This window comes from Anabrus simplex, chromosome 1, assembly GCF_040414725.1.
Source record: "Anabrus simplex isolate iqAnaSimp1 chromosome 1, ASM4041472v1, whole genome shotgun sequence".
Lineage (NCBI taxonomy): Eukaryota > Metazoa > Arthropoda > Insecta > Orthoptera > Tettigoniidae > Anabrus > Anabrus simplex.
Genome location: NC_090265.1, coordinates 1,272,337,078 through 1,272,356,897, shown reverse-complemented (window position 1 = coordinate 1,272,356,897; position 19,820 = coordinate 1,272,337,078). Strand labels below are relative to the sequence as shown.

The window sequence follows — 19,820 nt, the reverse complement described above, 5'->3', positions numbered from 1 at the left end:
CAAGCGGTGGCAGCCCCGCACGCCACGTCAACCGCCATTCTTCAGCATGTGCAAGACACCCTGGCTGTTCCAATATCGACCAGAACAATTTCCCGTCGATTGGTTGAAGGAGGCCTGCACTCCCGGCGTCCGCTCAGAAGACTACCATTGACTCCACAGCATAGACGTGCACGCCTGGCATGGTGCCGGGCTAGAGCGACTTGGATGAGGGAATGGCGGAACGTCGTGTTCTCCGATGAGTCACGCTTCTGTTCTGTCAGTGATAGTCACCGCAGACGAGTGTGACGAGTGTGGCGTCGGCGTGGAGAAAGGTCAAATCCGGCAGTAACTGTGGAGCGCCCTACCGCTAGACAACGCGGCATCATGGTTTGGGGCGCTATTGCGTATGATTCCACGTCACCTCTAGTGCGTATTCAAGGCACGTTAAATGCCCACCGCTACGTGCAGCATGTGCTGCGGCCGGTGGCACTCCTGTACCATCAGGGGCTGCCCAATGCTCTGTTTCAGCAGGATAATGCCCGCCCACACACTGCTCGCATCTCTCAACAGGCTCTACGAGGTGTACAGATGCTTCCGTGGCCAGCGTACTCTCCGGATCTCTCACCAATCGAACACGTGTGGGATCTCATTGGACGCCGTTTGCAAACTCTGCCCCAGCCTCGTACGGACGACCAACTGTGGCAAATGGTTGACAGAGAATGGAGAACCATCCCTCAGGACACCATCCGCACTCTTATTGACTCTGTACCTCGACGTATTTCTGCGTGCTTCGCCGCTCGCGGTGGTCCTACATCCTACTGAGTCGATGCCGTGCGCATTGTGTAACCTGCATATCGGTTTGAAATAAACATCAATTATTCATCCGTGCCGTCTCTGTTTTTTCCCCAACTTTCATCCCTTTCGAACCACTCCTTCTTGGTATTGCATTTGCTCTGTCAGTCAGTGTATATGACTTTGCTGGAGAGACCTAGTGCTCACAGTGCACTCTAACAAATATGTTATTTTCATTGATCTGACCCAATCTCACCCTGGACTTTGACAATATGAAACTAACTGAGGTATGAGAGATACCAGTAATGCTGTTCTTTATGCAACCAGTCTCTCTAGAAAATGTCTCTCATAGGGTTGGTTGATGCGAGTATTTTAGCAGACTTGGAAGGTTGATATGTAAGAAAATTTGGTTCAGCGAGGAAAGCAACGGGAAACTACCACACGTTTCATTTTCCTTGTATGTCTCTTCAGTGATATCTAGGCCATCTAAGATTGCTTTTATTGGAGCCTTCGGGCTGAATACTCAACACATCAGAAAAGTGCATTTTCCTCCTAAACATTTTGAACTTTCATGTTAATTTGTCTTTTACACGTAAATTCCTACCCGAATAAAATAAATTTCAAAAGTAAATTGTACTGTAGTCCCCGTAGAAGCGGGAAATTCTCATCAAGTTTCGATATATTTAGATTAGAATTGCATTTAAAATAACATTAGCTACTCAAAGAAATAACGCCAAATTATTAATCGTCTACGGAAGCTGTTTGAATACTAATGCTGTCCTTCAAAGAGTCCATTAAGGTTGCGAATATAGGGGAGTGTCTGAAGTAACGTCCTTTGTCATCCAAGAAAACTGGACAATTACTTAAGAAAATTAACTTCTTCTTCCCCCCCCCCCATCATCATCATCATCATCATCATCATCATCATCACCACCTTGACCTTTTCCACATTTATAAGGTTTGGCAATTAATGTCGATTTGGCCCAGTTTTACGACTAGATGCTCGTCTTGATGACAACCATCTGTGGAGGGGTGTACTCCCTATTGTGTTTTTCTGTAGTGGTTGGTAGTGTGGTGTGTTGTATATAAAATTGTGTATTATTATTTATTATCAAGAAAAGAGACATCCGGCCGCAATTGCAGGTGACCACAGTATCCAGAAAACAATACAATTAGTTAGGTTAATGTTTTCACGCGCCGTAATTATAGACATGATAATAAGCTTCGGATTTTTTCCGTGCCAGAAAAATTCTTTGTACTTTGCAGAGAACTAGAGAATAACGGTAAATTTAAACCTTCATTGTATTAGAGAAGACTTGCTCGTGAACAGACTAGATTTTCTTCTGAAGATGTAGAGCGAAGTTCTCTGCGAAAAGTAAAGAATTTCGCCTTGCTTTGTGACAAGGCAAAAGCCTAAAAGCTTATTGCCATGACAACAATACATCATCATCGTCATCATCATCATCATCATCACCATCATAAGTATCATCATCATCTTCTTCGCTCCAGCAGTCCGGGTGCGGTTGTGCACGAACCTCCTCCAGTTATTTATTGCAGAGAGCTAGAGAACAACGGTAAATCATTCTTAAATTTAAACCTTCATTATTAGAGAAGACTTGCTCGTGAACAGACCGGATTTTCTTCTGAAGATGCAGAGCGAAGTTCTCTGCGAAAAGTAAAGAATTTCGCCTTGCTTTGTGACAAGGCAAAAGCCTAAAAGCTTATTGCCATGACAACAATATATCATCATCATTTCTTCGCTCCAGGGGTGCGGCTGTGTACGAGCCTCCTCCAGTTATTTTTAATATATAATATACATGTGATATCTAATGACGAAAATATAAATGGTAATTTAATATTGTCAACGAAGCCTTCAAACTAACGAAAGATGATCTGTCAACGAGAGGTCCAGACAAATCATAGCACTCATTCCTCGAGCCAAAGGAGTTAATGTATGCAGTTAAACTTCCCAACCCGGTCGGAATCAAAGCCGGGGCCCTCTGAAGAGGCCAGTCAGTCAAGGAGCCGGGATATTTAAATTATAAGAAAATCTCTGGACAACCTTAGTTATGTCAAACAGCTACTTATTGCAAGTCGAGAATCAAACATATCGTATCGCTCATTCTTCTCCCTGACAAGTTTTGCGAGAGGCATTTTCAGGCAGCAGGCTTTAACCGTAACGGATGATGAGGCGACTGTGGTCCCTTCAGTGGAACAGGTAGATATATCTTGAAGATATTTTGAAGAAGTACTCAATGGCAAATCCCCAATAGAAACAGAACAATATAAGTGAATACAAGTGGTTGAGACGAGATACCCGAACTAACAGTTGATGATATAAAAATAGCCCTCAAGGCCCTCGAACCCAACAAGGCTCTCAGTGGTATTTGTATATCCATATAGAGCTGTTTTGATATCTTTACACCAACAAGTAAGACAACCAAAGGAGTAGTTTTTGAGTTCCATAAGGATTTACACCTCACATTCATCGACTTCCGACAGGCATACGTTATGGAATATACTTCAAAAGCTTGGCGTCCCCATAAAGTAAAAGAGATTGATTGATGCCTGCTAGCCTATTCTGAATGAAGTGGTAAAGTACGGATGGCAAATCAACTGTAGCGCCCTTCACCGTTAGAAACGGATTGCGGGAGGGCGATCGTTTGCCACCAATCCTGTTTAATAACGCGCCAGAGGAAGTGAGACGTGCAATAGGCCGTAACAGGAAGATGGAGTTGACGATGTTGTGATTATAGGCGAAACCCTGTGTGAGGAAATTGTAGGCATGCCTCGAAGCAAGAAAGGTAGGGCTACTGGTCAACGATGAGAAAACGAAGTATATTGTATTATCTCGTCTTGCTGATTTGGGAACCATCAATATCGATGACCATAACTTTGAAAGAATCGAAACTTTCAAGTACCTGGGCTCAGTATTAAACAGTAAAAGTAGTATCGATGAGGGAGTACGACAAAGAAAAAATTAATGTGAACCGTGTTTATTATAGTCTAAACCACCCATGTAAGCCTACGTCACATGTGGTGTTCCCAGGAAAACAAAATACATCAACATGACCGGTACTGCTTTGTGAGGCATGGGCAACTCCACAGACGTTTGGAACTCGGATTTGTGCATTTGAAAGGGAGGTGTATGGCCCGACCTACAACCTAGAGACCGGGAGAAGAAACATAAAAGAGACAAGGAAAACCTGTATCAGTTGTTTAAGAAAACCGATGGTGAGAGGATAAACAGAAGAAAAATACTTGAGTTGTGAACTAACCTATAAATCTTGTCAAGATTTAATTTGAATTTTGCTGGCTTTTTTACGTTTTGTATTCTGCCAAGGGCCTAAATGGCCTGTTTGCAATAAATGATGAAGAAGCATATTTAAGTCATAATTTCCTTTAATTCACCACTTACTCCTGCCGTTCCGTTCATTAGATCTTATACTGCGCGAATTAATAACGAAAGTAGCTGATGCACCCGTGCTTCGCTATGGAATTCTACACGTAGACAGAATTCTAGAATAGGTAGTGTACACGTTGTGGGTAAGATTGAATTAAATTGTATAGTTCTTACCGTTACCCCAGAAATGCGATGGGGAAGTCACCAAACGTCTCAGGGAATTTTCATTGTGATGGTAGGCCCTCTTGCCTACCATCAGTCACAATCAAGTAGGGGAATTTTCATTATAATGTCAGACACCCACTTTCCATCTGCCTTTTTATATCCTCTGAAAGACTATCTTAGTGGTTTTCCCAGCTGAAATTAACATCAGTAAGAATGTCGTGCTTAAAAGCAATGATATCATATGAAATACTCGATTAAATGAAAAACCACACTTCCTCACTTCCAAACTATGCTGCCGATCTAATAGTCCAAAGTTCCAGGGCTGGAATGACCAGGCCTCAGACAGCTGTGAACACTCTCCATAATCAAATTTAAGCCTCCACCCTCCGCTGGAGGGGGGGGGGGTGTTGTTATTAATTACCGGTACCGGTGCATTAGAATGCTCCTCACCTAGTCAATTTAGTGATAGTAAATTTAATTTTTAACGTTGTAGTAGTGAAAATAGAAAATATATTTATATTATTTATGGACGTGCGAACTTAATTTGGTGTGACCGTGTGACTGACACAATGCTTAAGTTATTTTGGACGGTGGTATGTGGTAGACCTGTTAGGTCACCCATCCAGGTACTGACCACGCCCGTGATTGCTTTAATTCCAGCAGGGTCCATACCACCGATTTTTCGCAATTTACTTTATTGTAAATTATGTGCGGGTGTTATTGTAAGCTACAGCATGATGTATTGGCAGTAGGAGTGCTTGTGCCTCAGATAGATGGTCCTGCCTAGGATTATTTGTCTGTGTGTTGGTCTACAGAGCAGGTGGCTGTACTGGAACAGAGGAAAAACTTTTGTAGTATTGTTGCTTGTTAATTCGTGTTAGTAGTTTATTTAGGATGTTGTATGTAGATGTTATGAGTTGCGTAATATGTCCTTTAGAATAAGTATGCATTTAGGTCGGCGTTTGCGTTTATCATTTGGATCAGGGTCATAGTTGCCTAGTTGTTTAATGAGTGGGTTAGTGTGGTTTTGTGTGTGGGAGTAGAATTTATTGGTGAGTTTTTCCATATAGTCTAGTAGGTAAGGTACTTTGGTTCGAATGTGTATTTCAGTAGTACATGTTGTTTGATATTTAACTGCAAGACGTAGGAGCCAGTTCTATATTGTCTGGAGTTTCTGGAATTCTGTTTTGGTAATGAATCCAATTGCTGGTATTGCGTATGTTAATATCGGTCTTATGAATGTGGTGTATATGATTTGTATATTTTTCTGTGATAATGTGCTGTTTCTGTGAATGAGAGGATATAATGTAAGTGTGATACTTTTGGCTTTGTGTATTATATTATGAATGTGTGATTTTAGTGTGAGTCGGGCATCGAGTGTGACGTCCAAGTACTTATGTGTAGGTGTCCATTGTATGCGTTGGTTATGTAGCGTTAATGGTAATGTGGGTCGTATGTAGCGTCTGGTAAAGAGTATGGCACTCCTCTACCATATTCCGTTAAGTTTGCATACTGCTCATTCAAATCAGCGCGTCAGAGTAGGGATCGAATTGCTGGAATACTATGATAGGCTAAACAAGTGTGTTATGTACCAGTAGTATCAGAAAATTTATGAACCGGATGAAAGTAATGCTAAAGAAGAAAGTTATCTAACTCCCCGGCTATTTCCCGCCAATATTCAGGCAGGCCGTTATATTCGATACGCAGTAGTAATCCCATCTCTCGGAGATGAGTCGCAGCATAAGAGACAAATAACATCACAACAAACAATGTCAATGTAATGTTATTGTTGATCAATGTTATGCGCATTCGATGTTGTAGGCCTTCACGTTTAGTTTTCTCCCGACTCTGAGATACCACTCTTACTATAGTCGGTATGGAAAAACTGAATAAAACATTAATTATCGGAAATTGTATTCTCTATAACTTTTGTTATGTAGTACCTACTTTTTGATAGGACCAATAACATAGGTATTTTAAAATTACATTTTAGGCGCCTTCCCCTAATGATTTATAACCTAGACTAGTTTTTATTCCCCGACTCTACAAACCGATTTTCATTAAATTCTGTTTACCCATTTTCTCGTAGCTCGGCGTTCATATGGACTTAGCAACAAAAATACAAATTCATGAATATCCCTGTTATCACAGCAGGAACGTTAAAAATGTAAAAGGAATAAATGATCGGAAATTTAATTCTATATAACTTTAGTTACTTAGTATTTATCGACAGGACCACTAATAACAAATATTTGGGAATTAAATTTCGGCCTTCCCTTAAACTACCATTTCACTTAGCGAGAATAAAATGCTTTATAGTCTAGATTGTAGTGGCTCATCACCCGACTTTACATTCCGATTTTCATTAAATTATCCTCAGCCGTTTTCTCGTGATGCGTGTACAGACAGACAGACAGACAGACAGACAGACAGACAGACAGACAGACAGACAGACAGACAGACAGACAGACAGACAGACAGACAGACAGACAGACAGACAGACAGACAGACAGACAGACAGACAGACAGACAGACAGACAGACAGACAGACAGACAGACAGACAGACAGACAGACAGACAGACAGACAGACAGACAGAAATTACAAAAAATTAAAAGGTGCATTTCCTTGTTACTGTGGACTCGTCAGACACCGAAATACCATTATTTTGAAATTCTGAGCAATGTACAGACAAAACTCTTCCTTCAGCTAAACATGTTTAAAAAAAAAATGACAATGATAAACTGAATGCCAGTAAGAATAACTGTATTTCTATAACTCGTACATATGAGCATAAAACTAAACCAAACCCCATGGCACTACAGCCCGTGAAGGGCCTTGGCCTACCAAGCGACCGCTGCTCAGCCTGTAGGCCTGCAGATTACGAGGTGTCGTGTGGTCAGCACGACGAATCCTCTCGGCCGTTATTCTTGGCTTTCTAGACCGGACATATGAGCATACTTGTATTTATTTATAATCTAGCCACTCCTTGAGTGTAAATAATGAAGCTGTACTCCATGGGCGTAGGTGATCGTCATTTAAATACGACAACCGTTCTACCAAATAAATCACTCAGTGCAGTTATCCATTCAAAGTGAACATCAGTCGGTTATTATTAATGAAAATAAGATTTGGCGTATCTCATTGAACTTACGAACATTCTACATGAGAAATGAAATACAAATCTGGCCGATGTCATGGATGATAGGCTCCTTTAAAAAACAATTATAATTATCATTATCACCATCATCATCATAATCATCATCATCCCTTAAACATCTATAAAATGGAGTGTCCGTTCGTAAAATAAAGGCCTATATTCTCCAGCTTACTTCTACAGCCATTGCTATTGGGCTATAACACACTAATTTGATTTATCAGTACTGCACTAGGAAATGAAATGAATGAATAGTCAACGGAATGTATTTTGTTTTGGATACCGTACAAGCAAGGCTGCATCTTTCATTCGATGAACCCCTTCTAGGAGCACCATGACCTTGTCGTCGGTGTGGGGGTTTATGTGCTCGTTTATATTGAGGACTGTGCCAGCTCACGCCAGCTCACGCTAGATTGGCCTCGGTGTAGAACCATACTAACAAAGTGCCCCCCCCACCCCACCAAAATTGCCAGAGAGGACGCTGTGCTATTTAGCTTTCTTTCTTATCCTAACCTCCTTAATTTTCTTTTCTCCGACTATCTAGCCAGCCTCTCTGCCTCTCTCTCTGTTTTCTGAGTGAGTGCGTGTTTGTGGAGATTTCATTCTTCCTAATTACAAGTTTCTGGTCGTGGCGAGGTAATGCGTGGCTACATCGAGAGATGTTCGCTAGCGGCCCACCTCCAGATACCGGGCGCCCTCTGGAGTATGAACCCTTATACCTAGTTTACACGATGCCAGTTGATGAGACAAATGTCAGAGGACATTGACTGGCTTACAATTACTGGCTACATGTGAATACTTTGGTCAAATTCTATAGACAATTGGCCTCACAATTGCCGTGGCAATCGATTGTTTCCAGGAGTAGACTGAGGACAACCAACTGGGTTCAGCTGCAACCCTCACCACCCAAAACTCAGTATTGTCGCGATAATTGGCGCCGTGTGAACGTGACAGTCCAGTAGATGTATATTTCTTCTGTAGCCAGGTGTGTGTGTGTCTTGAAGTATCCTAATTTCGTCTGTTTTGTTCTTAACCCTCGAACTGGTAGCTGACGATAGATCGGCGGGTGTGCATCTATCTCATTCGCCGCTGACGATAGATCGTCAGGTCTACTTTACCAGTAAATACAGCTAGAAGAAGTTGTGAATATTTCCGGTAGATGGCAGCATTCATCAGGCAATTTTTCTCCCTGGAATGTGGAGTGTTTCGTTGTTAAATATATCCATTTATGTGTGATATCTCTTCGAGCATTCAAATAGATAGAGGGGGGCGCTGCCAGCAGAACGTGGAGCCAAGATACAAATCAGCTGATGTTGGGCACCTATCGTAAATTGCGCGGGCCATCGGCGTAAGCGGGGAGATTTCAAGGATTCATTGTCGACTAGAGATGGGGAATCTCATTCTTTTAGAAGAACCGATTCATTTGAACCGATTCACTAAAATGATTCGTTCATTTGATTCGTTCATTTAATTCGTTCATTCCAATACCACGTGACGGAGAGCCGAAAGGGAAACCATGGACTCAGATGAACCATTCCGTTATATTCTTTATAATTGCTACTGCTTTACATGTTTACACTCAGTTTACAGGTCACAAGAAGTGGAATGTTCAAGGTATAATAATAATAATAATAATAATAATAATAATAATAATAATAATAATAATAATAATAATAATAATAATAATAATAATTGATAGCATATTTTAATAAGAGTAATATCCTTTTTAGAGGTTACAGTCGAAAAATGCTACACAACTGTCTGACTAATCCTTTCCAAACTTAAGTAGCTACCATTCGAAACTATACGAGAATCGAATTTGAAATTTATAGTAGATATGAATACTTTTGTGGCCATGTTTAACGCGTTAGTTCACGAGAACAAGAACGTGAACGGGAACTTTGAAGTAAACTTAACCTAACATTTCGCAACGAGCTGGAAGCTGAGTGTATATTAAAGTTCCGAGAAGTGTGTGACTTGAAACTACGTGATAATTTCTTATAAAAAAAAATATTTTATCCTGTAAGGTTAGGTTAGGAGTATTTGACTTGTAGACCGGACTTTCAGTTCAGGTTAAATAAAAAAATAACAGAGTCGTTCTTCACAAGTAGTCATTGATTCAAAAATGGTGGATAGCCAATGGATACCCGATTTGGCGATATGAATCAGAACGAATGAGGAACCAAGGAACGAGTTGCGGCGTTGCGGCTGCCATCTCTCGATTCAGATTTCGATTCACAAACGAGTCGATTCATTTCGTTCACTGAATCATGATTCAATCGTTCAGTGCAATGATTCGTTCATTTCGAATCACTCGTTCAGAATCTCCCCATCTCTATTGTCGACAAACCAGACCTTATCTATGCAATTTTGATGTGTTACAAACATAAAAAAACACGTATTTTCGTTTATGTGATAAGTGAATTACACCAGTCTGAAAGAATATAGCAAAAATAGTCACTTCTTGCTCTGCTTACAATTGAAGTCAGAGATTTGAAAAGGGGAGTAAGATATCTTTTCACGGGTAAAGATTAAAAATCTGTAACTGAAAAGACACTGTCTTGATTTCGTACAGTATCTAGGCTGCCAGGGAAAACGAGTATAAGTCAGAAAATGACTTGTACTCTTCTCCTATACATATTAACATGTTTACTTGTACCGTTGGGACCAAATGAAATATTAGGCTTTGGTACATATAGTTTAGTTATGACTTATAACTACGTCGTGGACATACCTTACTTTGAACTTTTTTTGGCATAATCGTTTTACCTGGTAGCCTAAATTTATTTCTGGACCTCACAGCACAGCCGTAAGTCGCGCACCATGACTACGCGGCTGAGCCGGATGTCCGGAGATAGAAAGTTCGAATCCCGGTGCTGACTGGCCATCCTTAGAGTAGTGGTTTTCCAATACTCCTTCCAGGAAAATACCAGGATGGTACCTTGTTTAAAGTCCCCCCCCCCAACCTACCTGAATTCTAGACCTTAAAAACTAGTTACACACACTAGGTTATCAGACAAATTCAACAAACACCTGAGGATAAGGCGATGATGGCCAATATGTCCCAAGTCACTCAAATGAAGTAACATCATCATTTATTTAATGTAAGATATAAATGCTTGGGGAGGGGGAATAACAGTGGGTTATTGTGGGATACATTGCTGGATATCACCCTCTAAGCATAACTGATTATGTTATTAACTTATTTCAGTTTCCCTTCAGACCCCAAATTGCTGAAGAAATGGGTCATGAATATGAAGATAGAGGGTTTTCAGCCATCAAAATTTAGTAAACTTTGTTCAAAGCATTTTGAACCTAACTGCTTCGACAAAGAGAGGTTTGGCCATTCATTTCCTCTGAAAGGATCAGTTCCAACTGTTTTTGAATTTCCAGAACACCTGAACAAACATTCCAGGCATCATAAGCCACCTAAAAGTCGAAACACCCCTTGCACTTCATCTTCACTTCCAGTAATTAAAAGTAATGATAACTGAGCAGCATGCTCCATCCACTGAAAACATTCCCAATACTAGTTCTAACATTCCTAGCAAGTCTATAAAAAGAAAGCATTACATTGGTGTTTTTGAAGAAAGTGACATGAATTCCCCCCAAAAGGCAAAGAGATGTCTCTTCAATGCACACAGCACAATTTTTTCTCAAAGAAAAACACTGAAAAACCTACAGAAACTAAAAACAAGAAATAAGAAAAATAATTATTTAAATTCATTGGTGGCTCATTTACAGAAGGAACTAATGAGAAATGAAAATGCTGCAGCAATGTTAAAAGTCAGTAAAACTCTTTTATACTTACTACATTTGTTTATTTTTCCAGATGTGTGCCACATGCTGAAATTGGTGAGGAATTCTTTGGCTTCTTTGGGCACAATTTTTAACTGTGAAGGTAATGCCATAAATGGACATATGTAGAAAAACTAGTGGAAATACAACTAGAAGAGGGATTAACACTTGCTACTAAGATTCGTAAGTGCCATATTAATCGGGAATCGGAAAAGATGAAAGTCAAATTAGCAGCCCAAACTTTGAGTAACAGTGTGGCTCAGTTACTCAGGTATTTGAAAATTCAGGGTATGATTTATTTGAAGACTGTGAAGCTACAGCTGAATTTGTAGACATTTTTAATAACATATTTGACAGTTTGAACAGCAGGAGCATATTACAAAAGGGATATAAGTGTGCATTCTCTCCCAAAACAGAGGTTTTTATAAAGGATTTCCTCAGCAAGGCAGAATCATACATCATGCAGCTATTAACAACAAGTTCGTTAGACTCTTCTGTTCTTCACTCAAGGAAGAAGACTGGATTTCTTGGATTTTTGGTGTGCATTAGAAGTTGCCTTGGCCTCTATAAGTATTTAGTCCTCAGTGAGCAGCATAAATTGAAATACCTGTTATTGTACAAATTCAGTCAGGACCACTTGGAGGTACTGTTCTCTGCCATTAGAAGGAGAGATGGTGATATCAATAACCCTACTGCTGCTCAGTTTAAAGCTGCGTACCAAAGATTGCTGGTTCGCCAAGAGGTAAAAGAAGCAGATTCAGGCAACTGCATTGCCTTGGATCTAATTAATATATTGAGTGCATCTAGCTCCGAGCCCAGTTCAGATTTACAGTGTCATGCAATTCTCGCAGTATCACAGGATAGGGTTGCAGATATCCCACTAATTCCAGGTTTTGATCGTGACTACTGTACTCATCCAGCATTTGAACAGGTGTCCCCATATGTGAGTGATGTGACATACCGGTATATTGCTGGATTTGTGGTGAGGAAGGTGGAATGCACTATGTTTGAGTGCTCTGAGGAGTGCTAGAGAGAACTACACAGACCATGCTTTAATCAAGGAGAAGATGTACTCTGGAGGTGAGGGATTAATCGTGCCCTCCTAAGATGTGATAGTGTTGTGTAAGGTGACTGAAAGTGCACTCAGAAATATCAATGTACTAAGGAGCAAAGAAGTTTGTTGAGGTCAGTGAATGGAACCTAGTTTTATTGTATAAAGGGCCATTTACTTGAGCAAGAACTTGCACAGAGCCATGAAATTTACTTGGTTAATTGTGAAGTGTTTTGTCAGTTCCAGAATGCGACATGAATGTGCTAAGGAAGAAGAGAAAAGAGACAGAAAAAAGTAAGAAGTGTATTGAACAAATATATATTGTTCAATCATCAGTGATTTAGGACAGTATTGTGAAGACATTCAGTTCTGTGGTTTTCAAAACATTCCTGATCTGCAGCCTGGAGAAGAATGGTGAATAACTTACATGTAAATATTTGTTTCCTGCGTTCTATCATCCATTTGGGTATTAACTGTCTGCAGCTGTTTTGGTGACTTGTAGCCTACATGACTTCCTGTCTTCCATCATATTGTACATTTTAAGGATAGTTTTGTGAATGTTACATCTCATTAGGCTTAACTACCTCAGTTATAGTTTTGTGTTCTATCATACATTTGTGTATTAACTGTCTGCAGCCTGTTTTGGTGACTTGTAGCCTAAATGACTTCCTGTCTTTCATCATATTGTACATTTTAAGGATAGTTTTGTGAATGTAACATCTCATTAGGCTTAACAAACTCAGTTATAGTTTGATGTAGCCTGAGTATTTAGAACAGCTGAACAACTTTTTCATATCTGATAGTGGCTGATAACCTGATGTTAGGTTCTATGTGCGTTCATGCATGATAGCGGCTGATAACCTAGATGTTAGGTCCTGTAAAACAACAATTATCATCATGCCTAAATGTACATCTGCAAACTAAATGTGAAGGTCTGTAAATAAGTGTGATGATGGTGATAGCTGTTTTTTTTAATAACAGAACCTTGAGGTTATCACCTGCATTATTGGTAATTTCAAACTTTCTTTTACCCTAATTATTATAGGTGCAGTGGGGACGATTGCGTTATTATCGGTCATGTTTTTTGATTTATAAGGCTTAACCAGCATTAAATCGGCATTATTAGAAATGCAGGTTATTGGTATGTTTGTTGAGTTTATTATTTGCAGCACTGTGAAAATAGTTTAAAAATAACTATTTCAGACGAATATTACGGAGAAAAATTAAACTTGTGAAATTAGGAGAACTAAAATACAGTAGGTTAACAACGTGAGACCTATTCGCGTCACCGTATCGCTTAACTGATACATAAACACATCAGAATATCACACATAGAAAATGATACTTAACATTTTTCATACAAAAAAGGAATGGAAATATTCCTAGGGGATTGCATTTATCCCCATCTTCAATAGTTTAAATCAATTAATCATAAGGAGCACGCTTAAATCGCGAGTTAAAAACACTCCGCAATGCTCTTCTAATGGAAGACCGCCTTGTTCTCCCCTACATCGGCTGATCGCTCAGAGCTTGACGTTGGTGCCACGCTTGGCCGGTAGAAACATATGGAGCGCCCTCTCTATCTATTTCTATGTCGGTGATATATTTGAAACAAATGTTGGTCGAAATTCGTACAGCTTCGAAACACGTGTTAATTTTTGCTCTGACCGGGCGAGTTGGCCGTGCGCGTAGAGGCGCGCGGCTGTGAGCTTGCATCCGGGAGATAGTAGGTTCGAATCCCACTATCGGCAGCCCTGAAGATGGTTTTCCGTGGTTTCCCATTTTCACACGAGGCAAATGCTGGGGCTGTACCTTAATTAAGGCCACGGCCGCTTCCTTCCAACTCCTAGGCCTTTCCCATCCCATCGTCGCCATAAGACCTATCTGTGTCGGAGCGACGTAAAGCCCCTACCAAAAAAAAAAAAATTTTGCTCTGACTTGCTTTCATTGCTTACTGTGTGTTCTACACACACGATTGCTACATTTTTGGATTTAATTGATGAAAATATTGTAATAGAATTAAATGCATCTGTAAATTCAAGGCCTACTGCAGCAGAATGGATAAGTGCTGTGCCACCTGAGGTAGGTTATGAACATCCACCGGTTAGAGCTCTATCAACTACCGTACTTTTCATTGAATAATTCAAAAACAATAATAATCATCATCATATTCATAATCATCCCTTAAAATCGATAACATAAAATTTTCGTTCGTAAAATAAAGGCTTACTTCTATAGCCATGCCTATCGTTAGAATTAATGTCTTTACAAAATGTATATTTTAAAAGGTTTCAGAAAACTGATTAGTCATTTATGTGGCTCAGGTGGCAGCGCACCGGCCTCTCACCGCTGGGTTCCGTGGTTCAAACCCCGGTCACTCCATGTGAGATTTGTGCTGGACAAAGCGGAGGCGGCACAGGTTTTCCTCCGGGTACTCCGGTTTTCCCTGTCATCTTTCATTCCAGCAACACTCTTCACTATCATTTCATTTCATCTGTCAGTCATTAATAATTGCCCCAGGGGAGTGCGACAGGCTTCGGCAGCCGGCACAATTCATATCCTTGCCGCTAGCTGGGGGCTTCATTCATTCCATTCCTCACCCGGCCAAATGACTGGAAAAAGACTGTGGATATTCATTTGTGTTAGTAAAAAATATTTTTGATTTTTAGAGGGGGAATTTAAAGGGGCGGAAAATTAAAAAATGATATTACATTGAGGGTAAATGCAAACCACTTTTCAAATAGTCCAGTTCATGCTGAATGTTTCTGTGTATTATATGTGCATATTCTTTGAATTATACATCTGTCAGAGTGACATACATCAGGTAATGGAAATGTGTGGTGCACACCCACAGGTTAGAGCTATTTTAACTACCGGTTCAAGGGTTTTAAGATCTTCTATTGCTATTTGGAGTTCTTTAATCTTTCTTTCTTTCTTTCTCAATCCGGTTACCCTGCAGTGTTGGATTTTCCCTCGGACTCAGCGATAGGTCCCAACTCTACCGCCTCAACGGCAGTGGCATGGAGCGTGAGACTTTGGGTCGGGGGATACAACTGGGGAGGAGGACCAGTACGTCACCCAAGCAAGGTATACTGAATCGGAGCCTTATAGGGGATGGGAAAATTGGAAGGGATAGATAAGGAAGAGGGAAACGGCCGTGGCCCTAAGTTTGGTACCATCCCGGCATTTGCCTGGTGGAGAAGGTGGAAACCACGGAAAACTATTTCGAGGATGGATGAGGAGGGAATCGAACCCCCCCCCCCTGTACTCAGTTGACCTCCAGAGGCTGAGTGGACCCCGTTCCAGCCCTCGTACCACTTTTCAAATTTCGTGGTAGAGCCGGGAATCGAACCCGGGACTCCGGGGGGAGGGGCAGCTAATCACGTTAACCAGTACACCACAGAGGTGGACAAGTTCTTTAATATCATCCTACATTTCCGTAATCCATTTAATCTTGTTCTTGCTATTACATAATTTTTCATTTATTCTTCTGCTAATTCTGGTGTCAGGTGTTTTGATAAGATTTCCAAAGAATGATGTACGTTTTTTCCCACATTGTTATCAATACCGGGTCAATTTCCTTTACACTGTTTTATTTGGTGCTATTATTCATTGCCCATTAACTTGATATTGTCTATTTGAGCATATTCTAACTATTATCCCTTCTGTCTTAAGTACTGCATTGCTATTTCAGCTGTATTAGTTTTAAAAATGGTTTCACCCTCATAAGTTATTTCACGGTATGTGACTATTTTATATTGTCTTAATTATGCTGTTGTCGATAAGATTTTTTGTTGTATGTGTAATAATAATAATAATAATAATAATAATAATAATAATAATAATAATAATATTAATAATGTTACTAAAGCAGACAGTTCAGAATTACTCCGATCAAGGTCACCCCGCTTACATAAGGTTGCAAATGAAAAAACCTCCTCCATACTCTGATACTAAGTCTGCAATGCAGTACTCAGCTTGCGGAATATGATGTGGTTTTTAAACTGAGACTTGCATGTGGCTATCATGAACAAGAAATCTATGAAATTCGTGAGGAGAACTTTTATTTTACTTCAACCGATAGAAAACGTTAGAAGCAAAGATAAAAATGAACAATTATTTTTGGAACGTTGTGCCTATAAAAGATATATTATCCACAAAATAGGAAAGCATTTGAAATACAGAAATACAATGTTAAAGAAAAGCTCAATTCTCTTGGCTATGTAATAAAAAATGTCCTCACTGGCCAAACATCTTAAAATCTTCCAACGAAAATGTTCGTGAAAAATATCGAAATCAATTTTGATATCTCAAACAGTGTCATTAATGCGACTTGTCGGGTTTGATTTACGTTTTAATTCCGGGAGTCTTCTCGCACAAGATTCGCACGCGCTACTCGTGGGCCGACTGTTTCGTTGTATTTCTCTAACTTCATAAAATGTTCTATTTACAGCACTTTACACTAAATAAATAAATAAAAATGACCGAGCTCGATAGCTGCAGTCGCTTAAGTGCGGCCAGTATCCAGTATTTGTGAGATAGTAGGTTTGAACACCAATATCGGCAGCCCTGAAAATGGTTTTCTGTGGTTTCCCATTTTCACACCAGGAAAATGCTGGGGCTGTACCTTAATTAAGGCCACGGTCGCTTCCTTCTCACTCCTAGCCATTTCTTCTCCCATCGTCGCCATAACACCTATCTGTGTCGGTCACAAAAAGCAAAGAGAAAAAAAAAAGAAAAGATAAGAAAATTAAATTTGAAAAATTAAAAGAATTAAATGCTGTTTGTCGGGGCGTCGACCTAGAAAGATCTTTTGCCCCTGCACTTTACACTAAGTAATACCACTAGCATTCTATACAGTAAAAACAAATATGATAAAATTCACAGTAAAATACAGAACAAGAAACGGACAAAGCAAAAAAGGTAGTACACACTACATTCTAAAAAAAAATGAATTCCACAATACATTCCTGAATTATAACTGTTACAAAGAGATAACAGATTACATTCAAGAATGGGATCCGTCACACTAGTCAACCACTTTCCGTATCCTTATTCATTGTCGGATTCTTTGCAACCAAGTTTGCTGTCGCTGCTCTCGATTTAGCCCATTGAGCTCTGCACATTTGTTGGATTGAAACAGCTTTGGGGCTGGGATTGTTTTGGGGGAAATATAGTATCGCTTCATTTTGTGAGAAATTTCTTATTTACAAGACCATTAAGAGGGGCTGCCTGGCCGAGGCGGTAAAGGCGTGCTCGGTTCGCCCGGAAGGACGTGGGTTCGAGATTTCCACTTCCGGAGGTGCATATGGCCCCGAGGTTCACTCAGCCTACACCAAAAATGAGTACCAGGTTAATTCCTGGGGGCAAAGGCGGCCGGGCGTAGAGCTACCACTCTACCCCATCACGTGCTGAGGTTAACAATGGTGGAAGCCTTTACCTTCCACTCTCCAAGTGCCTTCATGGCCTGTACGGAGGTGACTTTACTTTTAAGACATTAAGAATTTAAATAAACATGAAAATAAATGGCCTTCATACCACAAACTGCGGATGAGGTGTCTACCTCGGTGGCAAATAGTACACTTAAATATATTATTGTCAAGCACTAAATACACTGACTGACAGAGCAAATGCAACACCAAGAAGGAGTGGTCAGAACTTTATGCCAATTGCAGGGTAGACTGACGTCACTGAGGTATGCTCATGATGTGAAATGCGCCGCTGTGCTGCGCACGTAGCGAACGATAAATGGGACACGGCGTTGGCGAATGGCCCACTTCGTACCGTGATTTCTCAGCCGACAGTCATTGTAGAACGTGTTGTCGTGTGCCACAGGACACGTGTATAGCTAAGAATGCCAGGCCGCCGTCAACGGAGGCATTTCCAGCAGACAGACGACTTTACGAGGGGTATGGTGATCGGGTTGAGAAGGGCAGGTTGGTCGCTTCGTCAAATCGCAGCCGATACCCATAGGGATGTGTCCACGGTGCAGCGCCTGTGGCGAAGATGGTTGGCGCAGGGACATGTGGCACGTGCGAGGGGTCCAGGCGCAGCCCGAGTGACGTCAGCACGCGAGGATCGGCGCATCCGCCGCCAAGCGGTGGCAGCCCCGCACGCCACGTCAACCGCCATTCTTCAGCATGTGTAAGACACCCTGGCTGTTCCAATATCGACCAGAACAATTTCCCGTCGATTGGTTGAAGGAGGCCTGCACTCCCGGCGTCCGGTCAGAAGACTACCATTGACTCCACAGCATAGACGTGCACGCCTGGCATGGTGCCGGGCTAGAGCGACTTGGATGAGGGAATGGTGGAACGTCGTGTTCTCCGATGAGTCACGCTTCTGTTCTGTCAGTGATAGTCACCGCAGACGAGTGTGGCGTCGGCGTGGAGAAACGTCAAATCCGGCAGTAACTGTGGAGCGCCCTACCGCTAGACAACGCGGCATCATGGTTTGGGGCGCTATTGCGTATGATTCCACGTCACCTCTAGTGCGTATTCAAGGCACGTAAAATGCCCACCGCTACGTGCAGCATGTGCTGCGGCCGGTGGCACTCCCGTACCTTCAGGGGCTGCCCAATGCTCTGTTTCAGCAGGATAATGCCCGCCCACACACTGCTCGCATCTCCCAACAGGCTCTACGAGGTGTACAGATGCTTCCGTGGCCAGTGTACTCTCCGGATCTCTCACCAATCGAACACGTGTGGGATCTCATTGGACGCCGTTTGCAAACTCTGCCCCAGCCTCGTATGGACGACCAACTGTGGCAAATGGTTGACAGAGAATGGAGAACCATCCCTCAGGACACCATCCGCACTCTTATTGACTCTGTACCTCGACGTGTTTCTGCGTGCATCGCCGCTCGCGGTGGTCCTACATCCTACTGAGTCGATGCCGTGCGCATTGTGTAACCTGCATATCGATTTGAAATGAACATCAATTATTCATCCGTGCCGTCTCGGTTTTTTCCCCAACTTTCATCCCTTTCGAACCACTCCTCCTTGGTATTGCATTGTCACTGTCAGTCAGTGTATTAAATTAACAAGAGAAGAAACTTTTCCTATAATACAATATTATACAATTTACGCTAACAATTTTTTTCTATTAAACACACAGCTCATCCTTAACAAATTTATATTATTTACAAAATTCTACATATAATATCTCCTATACTTACAAACATAGTCAACTCATATACAGTATGTGGATTTACTTCAAATGATCCAATACAACTGGTATAAGATTAAAATTTACATTGCATTTACTTACTTTTTTTTAAAACCTAAGTAGCATTACGACCTGCTGCGTCTTGACCAGAGCCCCCTTTTGCCACCACTTTTCAGAGTTCCTGAAGGGCCTTCACAGCTACCGTAGCGGTCCCAGGGCCCTCGAAGTCCCCACTGTACTTCACCCCTACAGGCAGTCCCGTATTTTGGCTGTCCAAACTCCTTAGACCAGGGGATGGAATTAGTTTATT

General features: G+C 41.2%; 1 protein-coding gene across 1 annotated transcript in view; it reads left to right on the top strand.

Annotated features, from left to right (window-relative positions):
* The window catches only part of LOC137497204 (A disintegrin and metalloproteinase with thrombospondin motifs 12-like), a 205,073-nt gene that overhangs the window by 7,803 nt on the left and 177,450 nt on the right, over positions 1–19,820 (top strand). The window contains exon 4 of the mRNA XM_068225729.1: positions 11,581–12,275. Within this exon, the coding sequence (XP_068081830.1) occupies positions 11,581–12,275 (695 nt within the window). The remainder of the gene's footprint in view (positions 1–11,580; positions 12,276–19,820) is intronic.